Below are 19900 nucleotides of genomic sequence, written 5' to 3' on the forward strand. Positions count from 1 at the left end.
AAGGGCCCGTTTGTCGTTGTCCGGCTTCTCGTCAGGCGTGGCCGCCCGGGTCTTAAGCAACTGCTGCAGAAAGCCATCGGGAATCGGGAAAGGGGGCTGGGGGAGAAGATCATGGCTTGGAACTAGTTAACTGAGCCTTGGGAGTGCGCGAAGGCAGTGAAGAGTCGGGACGCGACCCGGGAGACCTTTCCCCCCAGACTATCCTGATTTGTCTCTTGATTCTTCAGAAATAGCCGTACGTCGTTTGGTTGTGTGGTTTAAACGTTGCATCCCACAGGTTTAATAGAAATCATTTTAAAGCGTCTGCTAGGGAAGAAGAAAGATGCACCCCCGCCAGCAAACCAGAGATGGTTTCATTTATCCCTACACCGAAGCCGACGCAAGACCGTGCCCGGTGAACTTGTGATAGGACAAGGCTGGAATCCTCTGCTGCCTCCAGTGTACACCTGTGGGTTTAAAAATTCAGATGCAGTCATACATCCAACAAATACATACAGCGTAGGTTCTAGACCAGAGCTGTCCATTAGAATGCCAACCACATATATTCATTTTAAAACTTTCTAATAACTATTTTTTAATAACTATATTTTTAAAAGGCAAAATAGATGAAGTAGATTTTAGGTGTGGAGTTGGTTTTTCTTTCAGTTTAATCCAATATAACCAAACTATTGTCATTTCCACATGTACGTAAAAACGTTTGTTGCGATATTCTTTGTGCTGAGTGCTTGAAACCCAGTGTATGTTTTAACGTCAGATGAGTACCTCTCAAATCAGGCTTGCCCCCTTGGAAGTGCTCACAGGCGTATGTGACCTATGTCTACTGCAGGCATTGGACAGCACAATTCTAGGGGCTGGTGGTACCTCCAAGAATGAAACTAAAAAGTTAATGCAGCATTAGCGTTGATTGTGATGATGTATATAGAACGGGGGTAACTATGGAAGTGTATGACAGTGGAATATTACATCAAGAAACTACTAAAAAAAAGGAAAAACTAAACTTGACCTATGGTCACCACGGGTGAAGAAGGAAGAGTTTTTGCATAGGGGGCATGGAGTTCATTTTCACGGCGGTGGAACAATAATAGCTGTACAGCACAAAGAGTATAGTCAATGACAATTATACAGGTAGAAGTTGTGAAATTGGTGAACGTTGTGTAGTTTTGCCGAAATGGAAAAAAAAATTGCATGAATGAGTAGTATGGGGGGGGGGATGTTCTAAATGGATTGTGGTAAAGACTGGATAACCCTTCTTGATATGGTTGAACTATTGAACTGTATGATATGTGGGTGAAGTGCCAATAAAACTTTTTTAATCATTTTATTGGGGGTTCGTACACACAATCCATACATACATCTATTGTGTCAAGCACATTTGTACACTTGTTGCCTTCATCATTCTGAAAACATTTTTTTTCTACTTGAGCCTTTGGTATCAGCTCATTTTTTCCCCTCCCTCCCTCATGAACCCTTGATAATTTATTTTTAATCATTTTATTAAGGGCTCATACAACGAACCCTTGATAATTTATAAAGGTTTTTTTTTCATGTCTTACACTTTTCTGTTGTCCATCCCCCAGAGAGGGGATTATATGTAGATCATTGTGATCTGTTCCCTCTTTCTCCCCCCACCTTCCCCTTACCCTCCTGGTATTTGACTACTCATTGGTCCTCAGGGGTTTATCTGTCCTGGATTCCCAGTGTTTCCAGCTCTTCTCTGTACCAGTGCACATCCTCTAGTCTAGCTGGATTTGTAAAGTAGAATTGGGATCATGATAGTGGGGTGGGGGTGGAGGGGAACTTTGGAGAACTAGAGGAAAGTTGTATGTTTCATTGTTGCTATACTACACCCTGACTAGCTCGTCTCCTACCTGCGGGGATGTCCAGTTGCCTACAGTTGGGTTTTAGGTCTCCACTCTGCACTCCCCCTCATACACAATGATATAATTTTTTGTTCTTTGATGCCTGATCGACACAGGCTGGTATGCTTCTTCCATGTGGACTTTGTTGCTTCTCAGCTAGATGGCCGCTTGAGTAAAACTTTTTTAAAGGGGTTTCTGCTCTTGTAGTTTTAGATGGCAAGTGCAATGGAAAGGGAAAAAGAAAACGTGGAGAGGAAGAATTGCCAGGGGAAAGTTATAGTTTTAAACAGAGAGCTCGTCAGACAAGGCCTCCAGGAGGTAACATTTGAGAGCAAGTGAGCCTTGAACTATAAAAGAAAAGAGCCTTCTAGACAGCAAGACTGGGAGTGCAGAGGCCTGAGGTGGAGCGTCCTGGGGTGCCCAGGCAGTGTCAGGGCCAGCGGGGTAAAATGGGTATGCAGTGAGAAGTGGCAGTGGGGCAGCTCTTGGACCATGGGAGGACTTGGGTTTCTGTGGTAAATGGGGAAACCTTTGGAGAAATTTGAGCAGAGGATTGATTTGTGTTTCATGTGGTACTATTAGTAAGAGAGGAGCCCTGGTGATGGCGTGGTTAAAGCTGTCAACCAGTCAGAAGTTAGGACCTACCAGCAACTCCTCAGGAGAGAGGTACAGATCTGCTTCCATAAACATTTATACAGCTTTGGGGCAGTTCTACTCTGTCCCATTGAGTACTGCTAATCCATTAACTTTAGCAGCAGGCTTATTGTTATAATTTTATGGCAGGCTTACTTAATAAAAGGTTGGCTTCCTGCCCTGAGCGGGGCAGGCACTGGTATGCAGGGTCAAGGTGGACAGCTTGAGTTTCCTCACGGTCCCCATGCAGATGAGGAGCAGGCTGTGGATTCCGGATTCTGAGCTTGGGGAAAGCTCCAGGAACTCTGTTGGAGAACATTCCTGGCTTTCCTTTGCCCTCTTTAGAGATGAAGGCTACAGGGCTGGTAGCTAGACATAGTACATGTACAGAGGCTGACCACAGCGGGGCCTGTGGTTCCCAGCGCCCTGTGGCTGCATGGAGATCAGCTTGGTTGCGCTATAGGGGGGTGCTCTTGCTCTGGAGATAAGAAGGGGTTGCTTGTGTCCTTGCAGAACCACCATCTCGGCTTGGGAGCAACCTCCTGGACCAGACCAGGCAGGAGCATGACCATGTTCTCTGAGCAGGCTGCCCAGAGGGTACCCACCCTGCTGTCTCCGTTATCAGCCAGTACCCCCACTTTTGCCCGGGTCCCCATAGTGGCGTACACGAACTCCTCGCAACCCTTCCGGCTTGGAGAGCGCAGCTTTAGCCGGCAGTATGCCCACATTTACGCCACCCGCCTCATCCAGATGAGACCCTTCCTGGCGAACCGGGCCCAGCAGCACTGGGGTAAGTGGCAGTTTCGGGGGGATGCTTTCCATACTATGAACAGCCCTGGTGGTGTGGTGGGTTCGAAATCGGCTCTAACCACGTGATCAAACCCGCCAGAGAGAGAAAGATGGGAGAAAGATGAGGCTTTGTACTCCTGGAGGGATGTACAGCCTCAGAAACACGGGCAGTTCTACTTTCATCCTACAGGGTCACGGTGAGTCCAAATTGAAGCGATGGCGGTGAGTTGGGGTTTTCTGGACCCCCACCATCCCCTAGAAAGTAGCCAGGGATTCGAGAAATACTGGGCAAGAAACCTGGCGGAACTAAAGCATTAACGGATCCCATTTCCCCATACGAAAGTTTCTGGGCGCTTCAGTTTCTTCATAAGGTCATTGGGTTTCAGACCAATAATCTGAGTTTGCAAATGAAAGTGGAGTTCAGAGTCTGATTTGAAGTCAGACCTTGGGGTCAGTGGTGAGGGTGATTCTTTCCTCAGCAGAGCGAAATTGTCTTTACCTTCTGTCAGGTCACTTGCAGGTGTGACCAGGAGCCCCAGTGGGATAGTGTGGTAGGTATCTAGAGGTAGCACACCTTGCTGAGGAAAAGGAAGGAGCGGCCTACCCATCCCCAAGGAAACTGCCTCTTCACCAAAGTGAGGTGGTTTCACGTATCTGTTCCCCCTTCTCACATGTGTTGTGAGGTGCCACAGGCCACCCTGCACACAACAGAACAAAACAAAACTCCACCCGGCCCTGCACCACCCTGACCATGGGGCCCAGGCTGGAGCCACTGTGTCAGTCCGTCTTTTTTTTTTTTAATCGTTTTATTAGGGGCTCATACAACTCTTATCACAATCCATACATACATCATTTGTGTAAAGCACATTTGTACATTCATTGCCCTCATCATTCTCAAAACATTTGCTCTCCACTTAAGCCCCCGGCATTAGGTCTTCATTTTTCCTGTCCCTCATCCCTCCCCCCTCCCTCATGAGCCCTTGATAATTTATAAATTATTATTTTGTCATATCTTGCCCTGTCCGACGTCTCCCTTCACCCACTTTTCTGTTGTCCTTCCCCCAGGGAGGAGGTCACATATAGTTCCTTGTGATCGGTTCCCTCTTTCCAACCCACTCTCCCTCTACCCTCCCAGTATCACCACTCACACCACTGGTCCTGAAGGGATCATCCGCCCTGGAGTCCCTGTGTTTCCAGTTCCTATCTGCACCAGTGTACGCCCTCTGGTCTAGCCAGACTTGGTGTCAGTCCGTCTTGTCGAGGACTTGCCTCTTTTTCACTGCCCCTTTACTTTAGCAAGCATGATGTCCCTCCTCCAGGGACTGGTCTCTCCTGACAACATGCCTACCCTATGTAAGACAAAGGCTTGCCATTCTTGCCTCTAAGAAGCACTTTGGCTGTACTTCTGAGATTTGTTTGTTCTTTTCACATCCCATGCTACTTCAAGTATTCTTCTCCGGCACCACAATTGAAGTCCATCGATTTTTCTTCAGTCTTATTCATTAACCAACTTTAGCGCACGTATGAAGCGATTGAAAAGACCATGCATGGCCTTGGGTTGAATGCACTTTAGTCCTCAAAGTAACATCCTTGCTTTTCAACCCTGAAAAGGTCTCCTGTAGCAGAGTCACCCACTGCAGCACGGCTTTGATCTCCTGACTGCTGCTTCCATGAGCACTGATTGTGGATCCAAGTAAGACAAAAGCCTTGACAACGTCAACCTTTTCTCCATTTATCACGATGCTAACTATCGGTCCAGTCATGAGAAGTTGGGTCTTTTTTACGTTGAGTTGTAATCCATACTGGAGGCTGCCGTCTTTGATCTTCATCAAGTGCTTCAAGTCCTCCTCACTTTCATCAATCAAGGTTGTGTATCTACATATAGTAGTCTGTTAATAAGCCTTCCTCCAATCCTAATGCCACACTCTTCTTCATTCACCCAGCTTCTCTGATGATTTGCTTAGCATACCTATTAAGTATGATGAAAGGATACCACCTGAAGCACATCTGTCCTGACTTTAAACCATACAATATTCCCTTGTTCCACTTGTACAACTAACTACCTCTTGATCATGAACAAGTCGCTGAGAAAGGGTTGAAGTTGTCAGGGATTTTGACTTGTTTGAATCTACAATCAGTACTCATGGAAGCAGTAGTTGAGATCCAAAGACGTGCTGCATTGGGTAAATATGCTACACAAGACCTCTTTAGAGTGCTGGAAAGCAAGGATGTTACTTTGAGGATGAAGGTGCACCAGACCCCAGCCATGATATTTCCAACTCGGGCCATAGTTTGGCTCTTGTGAACTTGTTTTCATTTTCTTCAGCTTCCACCTGAACTGCCATAGTATCATTTGAACATCTCGGTCCACAGTCAGTCCTTGGCCTGGTTTTAGCTGCTGATGTTGAGTTTCCCCATCATCTCTTCCCACAGACATAATCAATGTGATTTCTGTGTATTCAGTCTGGAGAAATCTACACATACAATCCCTGTTTGTGTTGTTAAAAAAAGGTATTTGCTACGAACAAGTCATTGGTCTTGCAAAATCCTATCATGCAATCTCCAGCTTCATTTCCATCAGTGAGAATATTTTTTCTAACTACTGTGCCTTTGTTTCCAACTTTTACATTCCAATTGCCATTAATTCTGAGTGCATCTTGGTCGTATGGCTGATCGATTTCAGTCTGAAGATGTTGGTGGAATTCTTCAGCGTTCATGAAGCCTGGTGGTGTAGTGGTTATGCAGTGGGCTGCAGTAGGCAAGGTGAGCAGTTGGAAACCACCTGCCATTTTCTATTCCCGTAAAGAGTTACAGGCTTGGAAACTCACAGGGACAATTCTGACCTGTCCTATACAATTGGGGCGAGTCAGCATCGACTGGATGGCAGAGGGTTAGTTAGCTTTCATAGTTGGTGCATAAATTTGAATAGTCGTATTGACCAGATTTCCTTGAAGGTGGAGAGATCCATTGTATTTCAGTATAGATCTTGGCATGCGTGGCCTTTGGGACCATGAGTACAAGGCCATTCCTCTTGATTATGTTATTCCCAGCTTAGTTAACCTTATTATTTTCTGATTCAGAATGTCAATACCGGTCCATTTCAGCTCACTCATGCCCAGGGTATCAATCTTTATACGTTGTATTTCATTTGTGACTACTTTCAATTTTCCTACTCATACTTCATACGTGCCAAGTTCCAATTATTAGAATTTTGCAGCTGTTCCTTCTCACCTTGAGTTGTGCCCCATCAACAAATGAAGATTGAAGACTCCACTCTCACAGGCTTTACCTGCTCACCGGGTTTGGCTCTACTTTGAGAGAGCAGCTCCTCCTCAGGCACACTGTGAGAGCCTTCCCGCCTGGGGCCCGTCCTCAGGCACCGCCTCTGACACTGTTCTGCTTCCATTCATTGACCTTCGGTGTCTTGACAGTGCTTTCCCGTGCTCCGCACAAGATTTTCAGCCGCCGCCTTCTCTGAAGTGGGCAGCCAAATCCTTCTTTATGATCTCAGTCTGGAAGCTCTGCTGAAACCGGTTCACTTTGGGTGACCCTGCTGACGTTTGCAATCCCAGTGACATCGCTTCCAGCATGACAGCTGCACACACAAGTCTCTACAGAAGGACAAATGGGGGTTCCCACCTTTGAGGGCAGGAATCTGCTGTCCCTTGGCACTAATCTTCCATGTACCTAACACACTGGCCTGAGTCACTTGAATCTTTCATTTTCTCCATCCCTTTCATGGTAATATCTCCTGCAGGTTGGGTTGCTCTTGGTGGTAAAGCAGGAATTCCATCCTCTTTTTCCACTTTTGGGTGATGTGCTTGCTGTTTTCAATTTTGTCTCCAATTTTTAACCCTATTTTTGTAGACCAAGACTTTATCTGATTTACTTTTATTATCCCCAGTGCTAACTAAGCATGGTGGATGATGTTACAGTCATTGGACTTGTGTTTCTTACAAGCATCTGGGAAAAGCCAGGGGGCACCCTCCTCAGTGAACCAGAAAAGTGTCTAACTAAATCATCACATTCTTTGGGGGATATTTTCTGTATTTTACTTTACCACAGGCCAGAGTGACATGATACTTTCCACTTCTAGTTAGAAAAGCTCTCCTTTCTTCCACTTCCAGTACCATTTTCCCTACTTTCCTCTAAGCCCGTGGGGATTTTAATTACTCTCCCCGATGCCAGGTCTGTGGAATGGGACTCAAGTACAATAGGGCAGGAGGAGCCCGGACTGTGCCAGTCACAAGTCGCTAAGAAAGGGCTGGTCAAGCGTCTACACGTCTCTGCCACCTCCAGCTTTCCCTCCAGCCTTTGGAGGCCTCGTGGAAAGTGTATTCCTTCCTCTTTGCAAGTAAGCAAGCACTTAGAGCTCCCTGCTCCTGTGCGCTCCCTCCTCCACCCCCTGCCCTTCTCCAGCCTCCACTCACACACCAAGCTTCTCTACTCTCAGTCCCTACTTCCCAACTCCTCTGTGCCTCTCGGTCAGAACACCGAGCCTGCCCAAGCTCATAGCCGCCAAGTAGCCCAGCACCATGCCAAGAGCGCTTAGCACAGAGACGGGATGAGGCACTGGGCAAACAAGCAGCCGCCTCCACTGGAACGGGGCCACCAACGTAGTTTCACAGTTTAGGGCTCTCAGCTGACCTGACAGGACAAGGCACTTGGAGCATGTGGAAGAAGCCAAACTCTTAAACTGTCCCGTTTTTTAGGGCAGGGTTATGCCAGACGTGGCAGCCTGCCTCTTCCCGAGCATCGGTGTTAGAATGTCGGTCTAAGTAAAGGAGCGCAGCGTCTTAGTGCCCAGTGTATGGCTGCTGCCGCACCACCAACAGAGCTTAAACCGAAAGGCACTCTGGAGGCCAGCAGTCCCTCAGGGGCTCTGGGTAACCAGCCTCTCTTGCCTCTTCCGCCTGCGCCTGGTGGTCCAAGACTCATGGCTGCCTCACTCTGAGCTCTGTTCCGTGGTCACATGACCTGTGGGCACGTCTGCCTCCTGCCACCCCCTCAGATGGACAATCGTGACAGCTTATAGGGTCTGGCACATCCAGAGCAGTTCTTGTTCCCTTGCTCTTGATGTTCTTCCCCCTGGGGAACGTTAGGGCGGAGATGGGCTCCTCCCTGAGGCTCTGTCCCTGTGCCCAGGCAGTGCAGTGAAACTGAAGAAGCTGTGTGAGCTGCAGCCCGGCGAGGAGTGCTGTGTGATAGGGACCCTCTTCAAGGCCATGCAGCTTCAGCCCTCCATCCTGCAGGAAGTCAGTGAGGAGGTGAGACCCCGAGTTGCGGGGCATGGAAAGAATGGAGCCTCACCTCGCTGGAGAACTTGCCCTTGGGCCACCAATGCGTTCTGAGTTCTGCAGGTGGACCTTTAACTCTGACCCCGGGACTTGGACTGGCCCTGGGAGGGGGGAGAGGGTCCAATCAGGTGGACTGCAGAAGAGTTGGCTGCAGGGCCGCCCCACTCATATGGCAGTGGGACCTGACAGGTTGTGGCCTAAGAAGTCTCTCACTGCACATTCCAGCACAACCTGCTGCCTCAGCCTCCTCGGAGCAAATACATCCACCCAGACGATGAGCTGATCTTGGAAGATGAATTGCAGCGAATCAAACTGGAAGGCACCATCGACGTGTCAAAGCTGGTCACAGGTGAGGACAGGCCAGCGTGTGCTGGGGATGTCTCTTCTCCGGTCACCTCAGAGGTACAGCAGAGGGCCCTGTGCTTACCTGCTGGAGCAGTCCACTGAGTTGAGGCAGGAGGAGGCCGTCGGCAGAAGACATAGGTAAGAGACCCACAGCAGGAATGCAGGTCATGGCATTCAGGTGCCATTGGCACAGCAAGAAAACTGGCTGGTTGCACCTGTCTAGGTGTTGATTCAGTGGCGGTGAGTATTTGAATAGAAGGAGAGGCATGGCCTCCTGGCCTCCCTCCCCTTGGCCCTGATGCCCATCACTCCCCAGGTACGGTCCTGGCTGTGTTTGGCTCCGTGAGAGACGATGGGAAGTTTCTGGTACAGGATCACTGCTTTGCTGACCTGGCGCCTCAGAAGCCGATGGCTTCCCCAGACACAGACAGGTAGGAGCAGGCTCTTGGGAGCATCTAACGGGAGGGAGCCTGTCAGTAACTCCAGTCTAAGGGAGCCCCCACCCCTTTCCCTGATGGCTGCCAAGCATACATTGCCTGATCCCCAAGGAGCCCTGCTGGGGGCTGACGTGTTCCCAGTGTGGCACCCAGCCTCCTTCCTTTGTGTCCAGGTATGTACTGCTGGTGTCCGGCCTAGGTCTCGGTGGAGGCGGTGGCGAGAGTCTGCTGGGCACCCAGCTGCTGGTGGACGTAGTGACGGGGCAGCTGGGGGACGAAGGCGAGCAGTGCAGTGCTGCCCACATCTCCCGGGTCATCTTGGCTGGGAACCTGCTCAGCCAGAACACCCAGAGCAGAGACTCCATCAATAAGGTACTCAGGCCGCCCTAAGCGAGATCCCAAACAGTGGGTGTGAGGGCCCTGAGGCAGTGTAGGCCTCACACACAACACCTGGTGTTACACTCGGGCCCTCGGGTTCCCTTGACCTCAGCCTCACTTGACCCCCTGTGCCTCCTGGGCATCTCTTACTAGGCCAAGTACCTCACCAAGAAAGCCCAGGCCGCCAGTGTGGAAGCTGTCAAGATGCTGGATGAGATTCTCCTGCAGCTGAGTGTAAGACTGGGTGTGGAGCGGGAGCTGGAGTCCAGGCCCAGCCTGGCCTGGGAACAGCAGCCAGGGAGCCTGGGGTGGGGAACAGAGGTCAGTCTCTGAGACATTAGATGGGCAGGGAAAGGAAGATTCGGTCACTTGAGCACAAGTGGCTTCCTGCCAGGTTCTCTTGCACTTCTCTGTTCCTTTAGACCTCCGTGCCCGTGGACGTGATGCCTGGTGAATTTGACCCAACCAACTATACACTGCCCCAGCAGCCCCTACACCCTTGCATGTTCCCGCTGGCCACTGCCTATTCCACACTACAACTGGTCACCAACCCCTACCAGGCCACCATCGATGGAGTCAGGTACGAGAGTAACTCCAGTCTGAACCAGTGGCCTTTGGCCTCTGCTGGGAATAGTGAGGGGTGGTCAGAACAGTGGCTCAGATAGAAATGACAGGGCCGATCTGGAGCCAGCCTTCAGGTCTCAAGGCTGGCCTAGGAACACTGCCCAGCTGGAGCCCCAGTGGGCCCCGGGGTGGCAGAGTTCTCAGGAGCCACTGTGCTGCTGGGGGTAGACTAGTAGTAGCCACCTCCTCTGGCTGAGGCTCAGTGAGCCTTGTCTTGCAGATTCCTGGGGACATCCGGACAGAATGTGAGTGACATCTTCCGGTACAGCAGCATGCAGAATCACCTGGAGATCCTGGAGTGGACTTTGCGAGTCCGTCACATCAGCCCCACAGCTCCTGATACCCTAGGTAACTGGACCAAAGGGCCAGGAGGACCAGGAACAAGGCTCCTGCGTGCTCAGAGGGCTTCTTGGTGCTGATCTGCAGTCACTAAATTGCCATGGCCTGTCTAAAAAAACAAGCAAAATCTTGCTGCTCTTCTGGAAGCTATTCTAGAATTTTATTCTGTCTGTGGCAAGGCCCTGCTTGGGGCCAAAGATGCTGGGAATGTGTTGGAAGTTGGGGGCCTCGGAGCACACTGCCCTGTGTCGAGTACTCACCCCAAGGGAGAAAGCAGCTAGAATTCACTGACCAGCCTTTACCTGCCCTGCACTGCCTTTGTGGTCTTCCCAGGGTCACATAACAGGGCCTGGAGACAGTCTGATCATCATTCAGGGTGCTGGGCACAAGGCAAGTTGAGGGCCGGGTGCCAGCAAGAGAGAGCTGCACCCCGGGACGCTCCAATGGCAGAAGCCCTTCTTTTCTTCTAGGCTGCTACCCCTTCTACAAAACGGACCCCTTCATCTTTCCCGAGTGCCCTCATGTCTACTTTTGTGGCAACACCCCCAGCTTTGGCTCCAAAGTCATCCAAGGTAAACATCCTATGAGCAAACCTGCAGTGGGGTTGAAGAGCCGCCCTAGGGGATCCCCGCCGCCCGTGGGGCAGATACCAGGGTCTTCAGCAGGACTGTTATTTGACATAAGGCCTGGAATGTCATTAGAGGGAACTGGGGGATGGCCAGCTGGGTGTACCCAGAGCAGGCCTGGAGCTACCATGCCCCCAACCTTGGGCTTGTGTGCTGGTCCCATCCTTAAGTGGGCCCAATGGGCTTCTGTGCTCTTGGAGAAGGACGTACCCAGGAACTAAGGGGGGTTCCCATGTGATTCCCTCCTAGGCCCCGAGGACCAGACTGTGCTACTGGTGGCTGTCCCAGACTTCAGTACCACGCAGACTGCCTGCCTTGTGAACCTGCGCAGCCTGGCCTGCCAGCCTATCAGCTTCTCAGGCTTTGGGGCGGAGGATGAAGAGGACCTGGGAGGCCCAGATCGTTGCCCCTGACCTGCCAAGGCATGTTTGACTAGCAGCCAGGGCTGCACCAGCCTTCACTTTGTAAATAAATCCTCAACATTGCTTCCCGTGCCTCAGGCTCTTGGAGTGACTCAGAACCCTCCCGGCCGCTCTCTGGCCAGGGGAACTGCTACAGAGAAGACGATGAGGTGAATGCAAGTATTCCACCCTCCCTAAGAAGGCCCTAACTTCCCTTTCCCTCCTCAAATTGGCCATAGGTGAGAGAGCTGTGTGCTGTGGAAGTGTTTTATTAGAAGGACCTAGCTAGGGGACTGATCCGTTCCTTCCACCTGTTCTGACCCGTGCCCATCTTAACCCACCCCGTACCCCAGCACAGGCACTCGCCGGCTAGGGCAGAGCAGGGCAGGACCCACTCAGGCCTGACGGCTTGTGCACAGCTCTGGCCCTCAGCTCCTGGTCACAGTCTTGCCCCCTCAGAAGGGCAGGACGGTTCCCCGAGGAAGCTGAGTAGTTCCTAGCCAGACCCCCGTCACATGGGCCGCACTCAGCATGGTGAATGCTAGTGAGCTGCCTGCCCCTCAGAAGTCCCCGAAGTTCACGGTGTAGGTCTCTACCGTCGTTAAGGGGGCCTCTGGGCCCGTGTCCAGCTCTTCCTCAAGTGTAAACTCAGTCCCAAGTTCCGTCACCACCTCCGTGTAGGTCTCGGTCTCCAACTCCTCCTCCCAGCCAGCAGTGGTCGAGGACAAGGAGCTCCATGTGCCCGGCGCAGGGCTGGGTGGCTGGGTGGGAGGCCTGGGTGGCTGGGTGGGAGGCGGGCTGGTAGAGGGCGCCGGGCCCACTGTGGAGTTGAGGCGGCGCAGACGCATAAGCTCCCGCATCCTCAGGCGGTATTGCAGGCGGCGGCGCTGCATCAGCCGCTGCTTGGGGGTCATGGGGCGGGACGGGTCGATGCGAGGGATGGGCCGGTTTCCGTTCATGGCCATGATCTCGCGTATGCGCTTCCAGTTCGAGCGCGCAAGGATAAAGTTGCACTGCGTCGCACCAATGTCATAGTCGACGTTGCAGGTCTTGGAGCTCGGAGTGTAGCCCTCCGCGTGTACTGTAACACGGTACTCACCCGGGTTCAGGATGCGCCAGTAATCGCCCCCGTGCGCTGCAGAGCAAGGGCCCGTGTGACGTCTCCAAACGCTCACTGCTTGCCCCCGCCCCACCCCCTTACACAGACTGGTATTCTGCTGTCAGGGAGGATGAAGGGGGGCCCTTGGGGAGTCGGGTACCGTACCTGTCTTCACACCATGGTTGATGCCACTCACAGAGATGGTGGCATTGGCGATGGGGATGCCCTGCTCATCTGTTACCACCCCTTTAATGCCGCGGTGGACCTACAGGTTGAGGGCAAACGTGCCGCATGGAAGCCCTCCCAGCGACCGTGCAGGGCCCAACCTGGCCCTCGGCCCTCTCCTCCCTGCTGCCCGCGCCCATGGCCCTCGGCCCCTCTCCCTGCTGCTGCGCCCCCGGGTGCCTGCCTGCTCCATGAAGGTGAGCAGGGCCTCCTTGTTGTTCTCCCACTCCCGCGGCAGCTCGCTCTCGTGGGGGAACTTGTCACAACCCAGGTAGATGGAGAGCTCCAGGCAGTTGGTGTGCAGGTAACTGAAGTCGTTGATGGCTGGGGCAGGGACAAACAGCCACAGTCACCACGGTGTCCACACTTGGTCTCCCCAACTATAGCGCCCATGCCCCCAGGCCTCACTCACTCCCCGATCTGGGGTTCCACTTGGCTCCGTTGACGATGCCCCTGCCACTCGTGTAGTCCTGGGCCTGGCACCCGCCCTGGTAGGGCTCCGTCATGGTGAGGTGAGTGGAGGCAAAGGAGATGGCCAGCCAGCGGAAGATGGCATGGTCCGGGGTCTCCTGTGCCTCGGACACCTCATCCTCGTCCTCCCCCCTGGCGGCTGCCATAGCTGCAGCCAGCAGCTGCTCCTGGGTTGGTGTACGGGCCATGTCGTAAGGGTAGGACACAAGCCGCTCGCCACCATTCAGGTTTGCCCCCAGAACGAAGGGGTTCTTCTCCATCCAGGTGATGATGGCCCGCACCTCCGTGGATACCTGTGGGACCACCAGTGGGGACACATGAGGTCGGGGGTCACCAAGCACCTCCCTCTGCCCACCTCCGGCATGGACAAATGGCAGAAACTGAGGTTTGGGTGCCTGGGTGCCTGGAGTTAAGCTCCCCAGGACGCCAAGCCTGGCCAGGACTATGGCCAAGACCATCAACCCACTGACAGGCCGAGTGGAGGAGAAGCTGCCCAACCCCATGGAGTGCATGACGGAGGAGCAGAAGGAGCATGAGGCGGTGAAGCTGGTGAACATGTTCGACAGGCTCTCCAGGCACCGCGTCACCCGGCCCATGGGCATGAGTCCCCACGGTCACCTCACGTCTCTGCAGGATGCCACGTGCCAGACCTTGGAGGGGCAGCTCTCCTCGGACCCCTACTGAGGCCCAGCATTCCTGCCCTTGAGCTGCTGCCTGTGGACGGCCTGGCACCGGCTCCAACCCGCCCAAGGCTGCTCGTGTGCCCTCTGACTCCGCTTCTCGTTTCTGTGCTGGCAGGGCTCATCCTGTGCTCACTGGGAGCTCCAGGAAAGTGTCTGCCCTGCACCCTGCAAGGGTGCTGCCCCCCAGGTACGGACATCGACCCCAGACTGACACGTCCCCGGGAAGAATGCCCCTTCTCCAGCCCCAAGGGCACTGTCTTAGAATAAAGACTGCGTCAGAACAAAAAAAGCCTCACCGTGGCATCCGGGGAAAGGTAGCGCTCAGGAATAGGCAGGTGATGGTTTGGGACCCGGTAGGGGACCCATTTCTTCTCCTCGGCAGCCCAAAGCATAGAGTTGAGATTTGGGAAGTCCTCAAAGATGTCAAAGCCTTCCTCCGTCCACAGTCCCAGCGCCCAATTCCCAAACTCTGAGCCCTGTGGGGAACCAGGTTGTCAGGCCCTGCTGCCCAGCTGCAGCCCCACCATCACCCCTGCCCTACCAACCCACCATCTGTGCTGCCACCTCGTAGCCGTCGGGGTTCAGTGAGGGTACCAGGTGGATCCGTGTGTCGTGCACCAGGCTGCGGATGCGCGGGTTCCCATTGCGGTACTCGCGGCACAGGTACTGCATGAGAAGCAGCAGCAGCTCCCGGCCCAGCGCCTCATTGCCATGGATGCCAGCTGTGTATCGGAACTCTGGCTCTCCTGTAAGGGCGGGGAGGCTCAGCAAGCTCCTAGCCGCCACGGCTAGTAGTATTAGAAAGGGAGGGTGGGGGCTGAGTAGATGGACCCAGGCACTGGAGGACCTGGAGGAGACCCTCAGTTGAGCACAGGCAGGAGGGGAGGAGCCTGGGGGCCCAGGACTGACCCACAGCCCCCTGCTCACCCAGCTCATGGTCACCAGGGTTGTCTGAGATCTCCATGGCATAGATCTTCAGGCCACGGGAGCTCTTGCCCAGGCTGTACGTGCGGGTGATGGTGGGGCACTCTTCGTTCACAACCTTCATCAGCTGAGGGGGGTGGGCTGAGATTCAGAGTCCCCCTCCCCACATCCAATGAACCCCAGCCGCTCCCATTTTCTGCTCTGGTGAGGAGTCCCTATTTGGAGGACCCCCACCAGAAGGGGCAGGAGGGGCCCTGCAGGGACCCCAGTCCCTCTCAGGTGCCACCATAGCATGGAGAGGGCCCTGAGGGGTCTGTCTTAACTTCCCTCTTGGGGACCAGCAGGGCCACCTGGCTCAGCCCTGATGAGGGAGGGATGCAGTAATCCCCAGGGATTAGGCAGGAGCACCCCCACCCCCAGAAGCCGGACACCAGACCCTGAGCAAAGACCACACGCGCCAGCCCAAAGCAAGGGTCCTCCCCACCTGGCGCATGTCCTTGTAGCTGTGGTGGCGGAAGTCCAGGTTGTCAGTGGCCACCACCTCATTCTGCGCATAGTAGCTGTAGACAGCTGCAGATGGGAAGGTGAGACCCGAGTAGCCTGCTGCCTCCTGGCCGCCTCCCCACAATGGCCACCCTCCCACCCACCGCACTCCGATCTTTTCTCCTCCCATTCCATCCCCACCCCGACCGACCACTCACGGGCCAGCGGACAGCCCAACACCTCCAAGCGCATGCAGAGGCTGCCGTTCCAGGTGAGTGGGTAGATGCGGATAAAGCGGGCCACCAGTGGCTCAGGGAACTCGCTCAACACAGGTGTGTCCTTGTCCACATTGCCATGGAAGGTCTGGGGACAGAGAGAGACTCAGGACAGCCGCCCATCCAGCCACTGACCATGGTGCAGAGCCGGGCCCCAAGAGGAAGCACCCACCATTTCCTCATAGCCGTTGCTGTACATAGTCCACGTCTGGCTGTCATTGCTGAACCCCACGAAGAAAGTGGTCACAAAGTCATCACTGTGGGTACAGGGAACGGGCTAGTCAAAGCAAGGCCACCCTCTACCATCCGGCACTCAGAGGTCCGGAGCCATCTGCTGGAGCCAGTCAGGGCTCCCAATGTGTGGGAGGGACTGGGCCAGGCTACCTGTCCCCTCGGGTCTGGTTTGCTCATCTGGAAAGTTTCAACTTGTGACGGGGTTGGGAACAGGGTTATGGTTTCAGCCCGACTGAAGTCTAGGGGCCTTCTCTGGCTAGGCCCAGCCCAGGGGGATGTCCCAAGTAGGATTTTCATGGGGCCTACAGCCCCCACACCCCCAGCAGCGTACTGGATGTTGGAATCCCGGCCTTGGGTGATGACACCAGTGAATCTGGTGGTCCTTCTCGTGTCCACCTCAATCCACTGTGTCTGTGCGTCATCCTCAGCACACCATGCCCCGTCATAGTAGTCGTCTTCGTTGGGCCCTGCCTGGGGAAGCGGGCAGGGGGCCTGAGTGGGAGCAGGAGGAGCCCCGGCCCAGGCTAGGAGGGGCCACCCAGAAGCCCACCTGCATATTGAGCCGGCCACGCTGTGCACCCAGGCCATGCCGTAGCATGGAGGAGGCACGGATCTGGTTGTCCTCGATTCGGTGTGACTCCATCCCAACAGGGGGGCATTCTAGGGGACATAGCACCCCAGGTTGCAGGCACCTCAAACTGCAGGCCCATTGACTCTACCATACCCAAAATCCAGGAGCCCCAAGACTCAGGGGCCAATGCCCACACCTGCTGTATCAAAGAGAAGACAGCCAGACCTCAGCCAGCTAGTGCCCACTGAATCAGTGGGTTGGGGGGAGTCACCAATCCCCCTGATAATGCTGCTGGCCCGGCCCACTCCAACTGTCACTCAAACTTAGGATGGGAGCAGCTCCCAGTTACTAGGATGTCCTTTGACTCCCCAGGCTTAGCCTTCTCATCTGAAGAACTGGCCAACGCTACCTACTCCTGGAGAGGTGAGAGGCTCATCTGAAGGTCAAATAGGTCATTCTTCGAGGCTGGGATTTCACTCCACCACCCCAAGGGTCTGACCTCTCCCCACCACACCCACCAAAGCTCAGTAGCCCCAGGGATCTCTGCTCTGCTCTAGCTGTCCAATCTGAGTTGCTGAGCCCGGCCCGCCCGCCCAGCATCCAAACTCAAGTGGAGGTGCCCATGGAAGCAAGGTTTCTCCCAGGAATCCGGAAATTTAGGAGAAGACAAGGGTATTAGGGTGCGGGAGTGGCTGCCAGGGAATCTGGGCCTGGGTCCCAGGACTTTGGCTTCAGGCAGGTCACCGGCTACCAGACCCTCACTCCAGGGGACAGACTCACTGATTTTCTCTATTTGAACCCACTCCTCCTCCTCGCCCTTTCGGGGCCCTGTGGAGCAATAAAGGGAGGAGTCATGGTGAGGGTCCAGATACCACCCTACCAACCTCAGTCCCACTCCCCATCCCGGTCCACAGGCACACCTTTGTGGTCCTTGCCCTTCTCCACAGCCCACTTGGCGTCCGTCTCCTCTTCCTTGGGGCTGCTGCCCTCCTTTTTGGGTTTCTCTGAGGATAAAGCAGGAGGATCTGTTAACCTAGCGCTGGACCTCGGGGAAGCAGGTGCAAGAACAATAGTTTGGTTCCACGCACTCATCGTCTCCTTCTCTTCGTCTGTGTCCAGCTCAGCGTCCGGCTTCAGATGAGGAGGAGGCCGGAAGTAGTAGTCCACTGTGAAAGCGAGAGGCCTGCTGAGAGTGGCCCTGGGTGACTGTTCCCTATTCTTAAGTCTACAAGGGTCTGGGTTCATCCAGCCACACTGCCTGCCAGGCTTCCTGGCTCACAGGGCTCGGACTGTGCAGGACACAAGGAAGAGCAGTGGGGCCTGGCAGATGACAGCTGTGGTGGAGAGGGATCTGAGTAAGGTGGGAAACCTGGCCCCACAGGTGTTCGGCTAGGGGGAGGGGGGCCTGGGGCCTGGGCACTCCTGGAGTGGTGCCTGACCTGCTGCTAGGAGCAGCCACCAAGAGTGCCCAGGCTTCACTGGGTAGAGGATGGAGGGAATATCCTGAACACCTGGGGAGCTATCAGCCTGGCTACTTTGGCAAGCCTGGGTCATGGGGCAATGAGGAGAACCTGGTAAGCTCTACGAGCTTGGGAAGGGAGGGGCAATGGAAAGGACTATGCCCGTGGTGTGCTGTGAGGGTAGTGGGGAGGAGCAGCTTTGCTGCAGGCCTGGATACCGGTGCTGGGGACAAGGGCTAAGCAGGAAGCAGTGCAATTGCCAGGGGAGGGTCCGCCTGAGGGGGAAGAGAGCAGGTAGGGGCAGAGGCTAGGGGGCCATTCCAGGGGGCAGAGCAGAACGGTCCCCACAGTCGGGCAGACACTGTAGCCTAGTCTCTGACTCCAGGCGTCTGCCACGTCTTGGATACTCACTGTCGTCATAGTCAGGAATCACATAGCCCCCACCATAATCAGGGTTGGGCAGGGGCTGTGGGGGCTCCAGAGGCTGCTCTGTGGATACAATAGGGAGGGTAGGCTCAGAGCCCCCAAAGGTCCACACCCTAGACCCACAGGCCATCCTTACCCCTATATCCAGCTCCCTGCCCCCTCCCCAATAACCTCTCCACTGCCCCAAGGAGGATACAGCTGCCCTACCGATTTCCTCCTCCAAGCCATCAACCACCAGCCGGGGCAGAGTAGGCTCAGGCTTCTCCTCAGGTGGCTGCGGCCTCCTCCTGCTTGGCGGGGGCCTGGGCTTCTTCTGTCGCTGGATGTACTCAACTGAGGAGGAAGGGGTGCTGAGGTAGGTCACCTGTGCCCCGGGGCCAGAAGCACTGCTCAGAGTCCAAATCCAAACCCAAGGGGGGCATCCTACTCACAATCCTCGTAGTCCTCCCGCTCTAGCTGGTCGTTGTAATCCAATGTGGGCTGCTCCTCCTCCAGCTCTAGGGGGGACACACATGCAGAGGTGCCCTGCTGAAGACACACACTGACCGCCCCCACCCTACCTAGAAACCTCAGCCCAGGGCTGTCCACATCTTAGACTGAAAATGCTGGCACGAAGGTGGTCACCCTCATGCTGAGGCCAGGGTGGCTGCTGCCACTCACCAGACTGGTGCTCCTGCGGTACCACACCTGTCTCCTCTACCCCCACCCTCCACCCTGCCAGGGGGGTGGGAAGGCCCCACCTGCAACCCAGAAACAGCCAAAGCAGGGGGACAGGAAGCCTTCCTCCTGCAGAGGGAGGATGGGCCTCAATGTCTTGGCTGCTGTTACCCACCCCCTGTAAAGCAGGAGGGAGCCCTGCAGACTCAGACTCCAGGGACACATGGGTAGGGCCAGGGGACCGAGACCCCAGGGCAGTGAAGAACAAGCCCCTCCTACAAGGTCACCACACCCTCTCCTTAAGCATCAGGGCCCCCGACACAGGGAATTCACCCATCAGGCTGCCAAGAGTTCATCAAAACAAGGCCCCAGAGCACACCCTGTCAGTAGGGAGACCCGAGGGCCGGCAGGAAGCAGTAACCTAGCCTACTTCCACCTTGTCCACACCCCAGTAAGTCAGAGCCCCACTCCAGAAAAGCCCTAGTACACACCTCCCTCCTGGGGTGGTTCCTTGGGGCCAGGGCTGGGAAGCAGGAGCAGTGGCCACTCAAGGGTCTCTGAGGGGCTTGGGGTGGGAGGCCTCTTTGCAGCTACAGGCTTCTTGGTGGCCTTGGGTGGCTTCTCCTTGGGCTTCTTGGTGGCCTTGGGTGGCTTCTCCTTGGGC

General features: G+C 54.7%; 2 protein-coding genes across 4 annotated transcripts in view; one reads left to right on the forward strand and one right to left on the reverse strand.

The window, feature by feature from the left end:
* POLD2 (DNA polymerase delta 2, accessory subunit) lies at positions 1-11812 on the forward strand. Its single transcript, XM_045286333.1, has 11 exons — positions 1-235; positions 3006-3282; positions 8427-8548; positions 8804-8927; positions 9240-9354; positions 9534-9732; positions 9892-9972; positions 10161-10318; positions 10583-10710; positions 11172-11273; positions 11577-11812. Exons 2-11 carry the CDS (start codon positions 3057-3059, stop codon positions 11738-11740), a joined length of 1419 nt encoding a protein of 472 aa, XP_045142268.1. The 5' UTR covers positions 1-235; positions 3006-3056; the 3' UTR covers positions 11741-11812.
* Positions 11813-11979: 167 nt separating this feature from the next.
* Positions 11980-19900, reverse strand: part of AEBP1 (AE binding protein 1) — a 10111-nt gene continuing 2190 nt past the window's right edge. The window contains exons 3-21 of one of the 3 annotated variants that reach the window (XM_045286329.1): positions 19728-19893; positions 19011-19076; positions 18787-18912; positions 18565-18642; positions 17782-17859; positions 17614-17697; positions 17474-17521; positions 16673-16782; positions 16454-16593; positions 16061-16145; positions 15832-15976; positions 15615-15700; positions 15134-15257; positions 14756-14952; positions 14503-14682; positions 13465-13816; positions 13237-13376; positions 12993-13092; positions 11980-12863 (exon numbers count right to left, since the gene is read on the reverse strand). In XM_045286329.1, coding sequence (XP_045142264.1) covers positions 12289-12863; positions 12993-13092; positions 13237-13376; positions 13465-13816; positions 14503-14682; positions 14756-14952; positions 15134-15257; positions 15615-15700; positions 15832-15976; positions 16061-16145; positions 16454-16593; positions 16673-16782; positions 17474-17521; positions 17614-17697; positions 17782-17859; positions 18565-18642; positions 18787-18912; positions 19011-19076; positions 19728-19893 — 2880 coding nt within the window. In that variant the 3' untranslated portion in view covers positions 11980-12288. Of the gene's footprint in view, positions 12864-12992; positions 13093-13236; positions 13377-13464; positions 13817-14502; positions 14683-14755; positions 14953-15133; positions 15258-15614; positions 15701-15831; positions 15977-16060; positions 16146-16453; positions 16594-16672; positions 16783-17473; positions 17522-17613; positions 17698-17781; positions 17860-18564; positions 18643-18786; positions 18913-19010; positions 19077-19727 lie in introns of all 3 variants that reach the window. The other 2 variants (XM_045286331.1, XM_045286332.1) reach the window with 2 other exon arrangements.

The sequence above is a fragment of the Echinops telfairi genome, unplaced genomic scaffold (assembly GCF_000313985.2).
Source record: "Echinops telfairi isolate 266 unplaced genomic scaffold, ASM31398v2 ScPeMD7_7;HRSCAF=31, whole genome shotgun sequence".
Taxonomy (NCBI): Eukaryota; Metazoa; Chordata; class Mammalia; order Afrosoricida; family Tenrecidae; genus Echinops; species Echinops telfairi.

Coding starts and splice junctions, on each gene's coding strand:
- POLD2 (XM_045286333.1), top strand. CDS start 3,057: ATGACCATGTTCTCTGAGCAGGCTGCCCAGAGGGTACCCACCCTGCTG. Junction 8,549..8,803: donor TGCAGGAAGTCAGTGAGGAG/GTGAGACCCCGA, acceptor TGCACATTCCAG/CACAACCTGCTGCCTCAGCC. Junction 9,733..9,891: donor GCAGAGACTCCATCAATAAG/GTACTCAGGCCG, acceptor ATCTCTTACTAG/GCCAAGTACCTCACCAAGAA.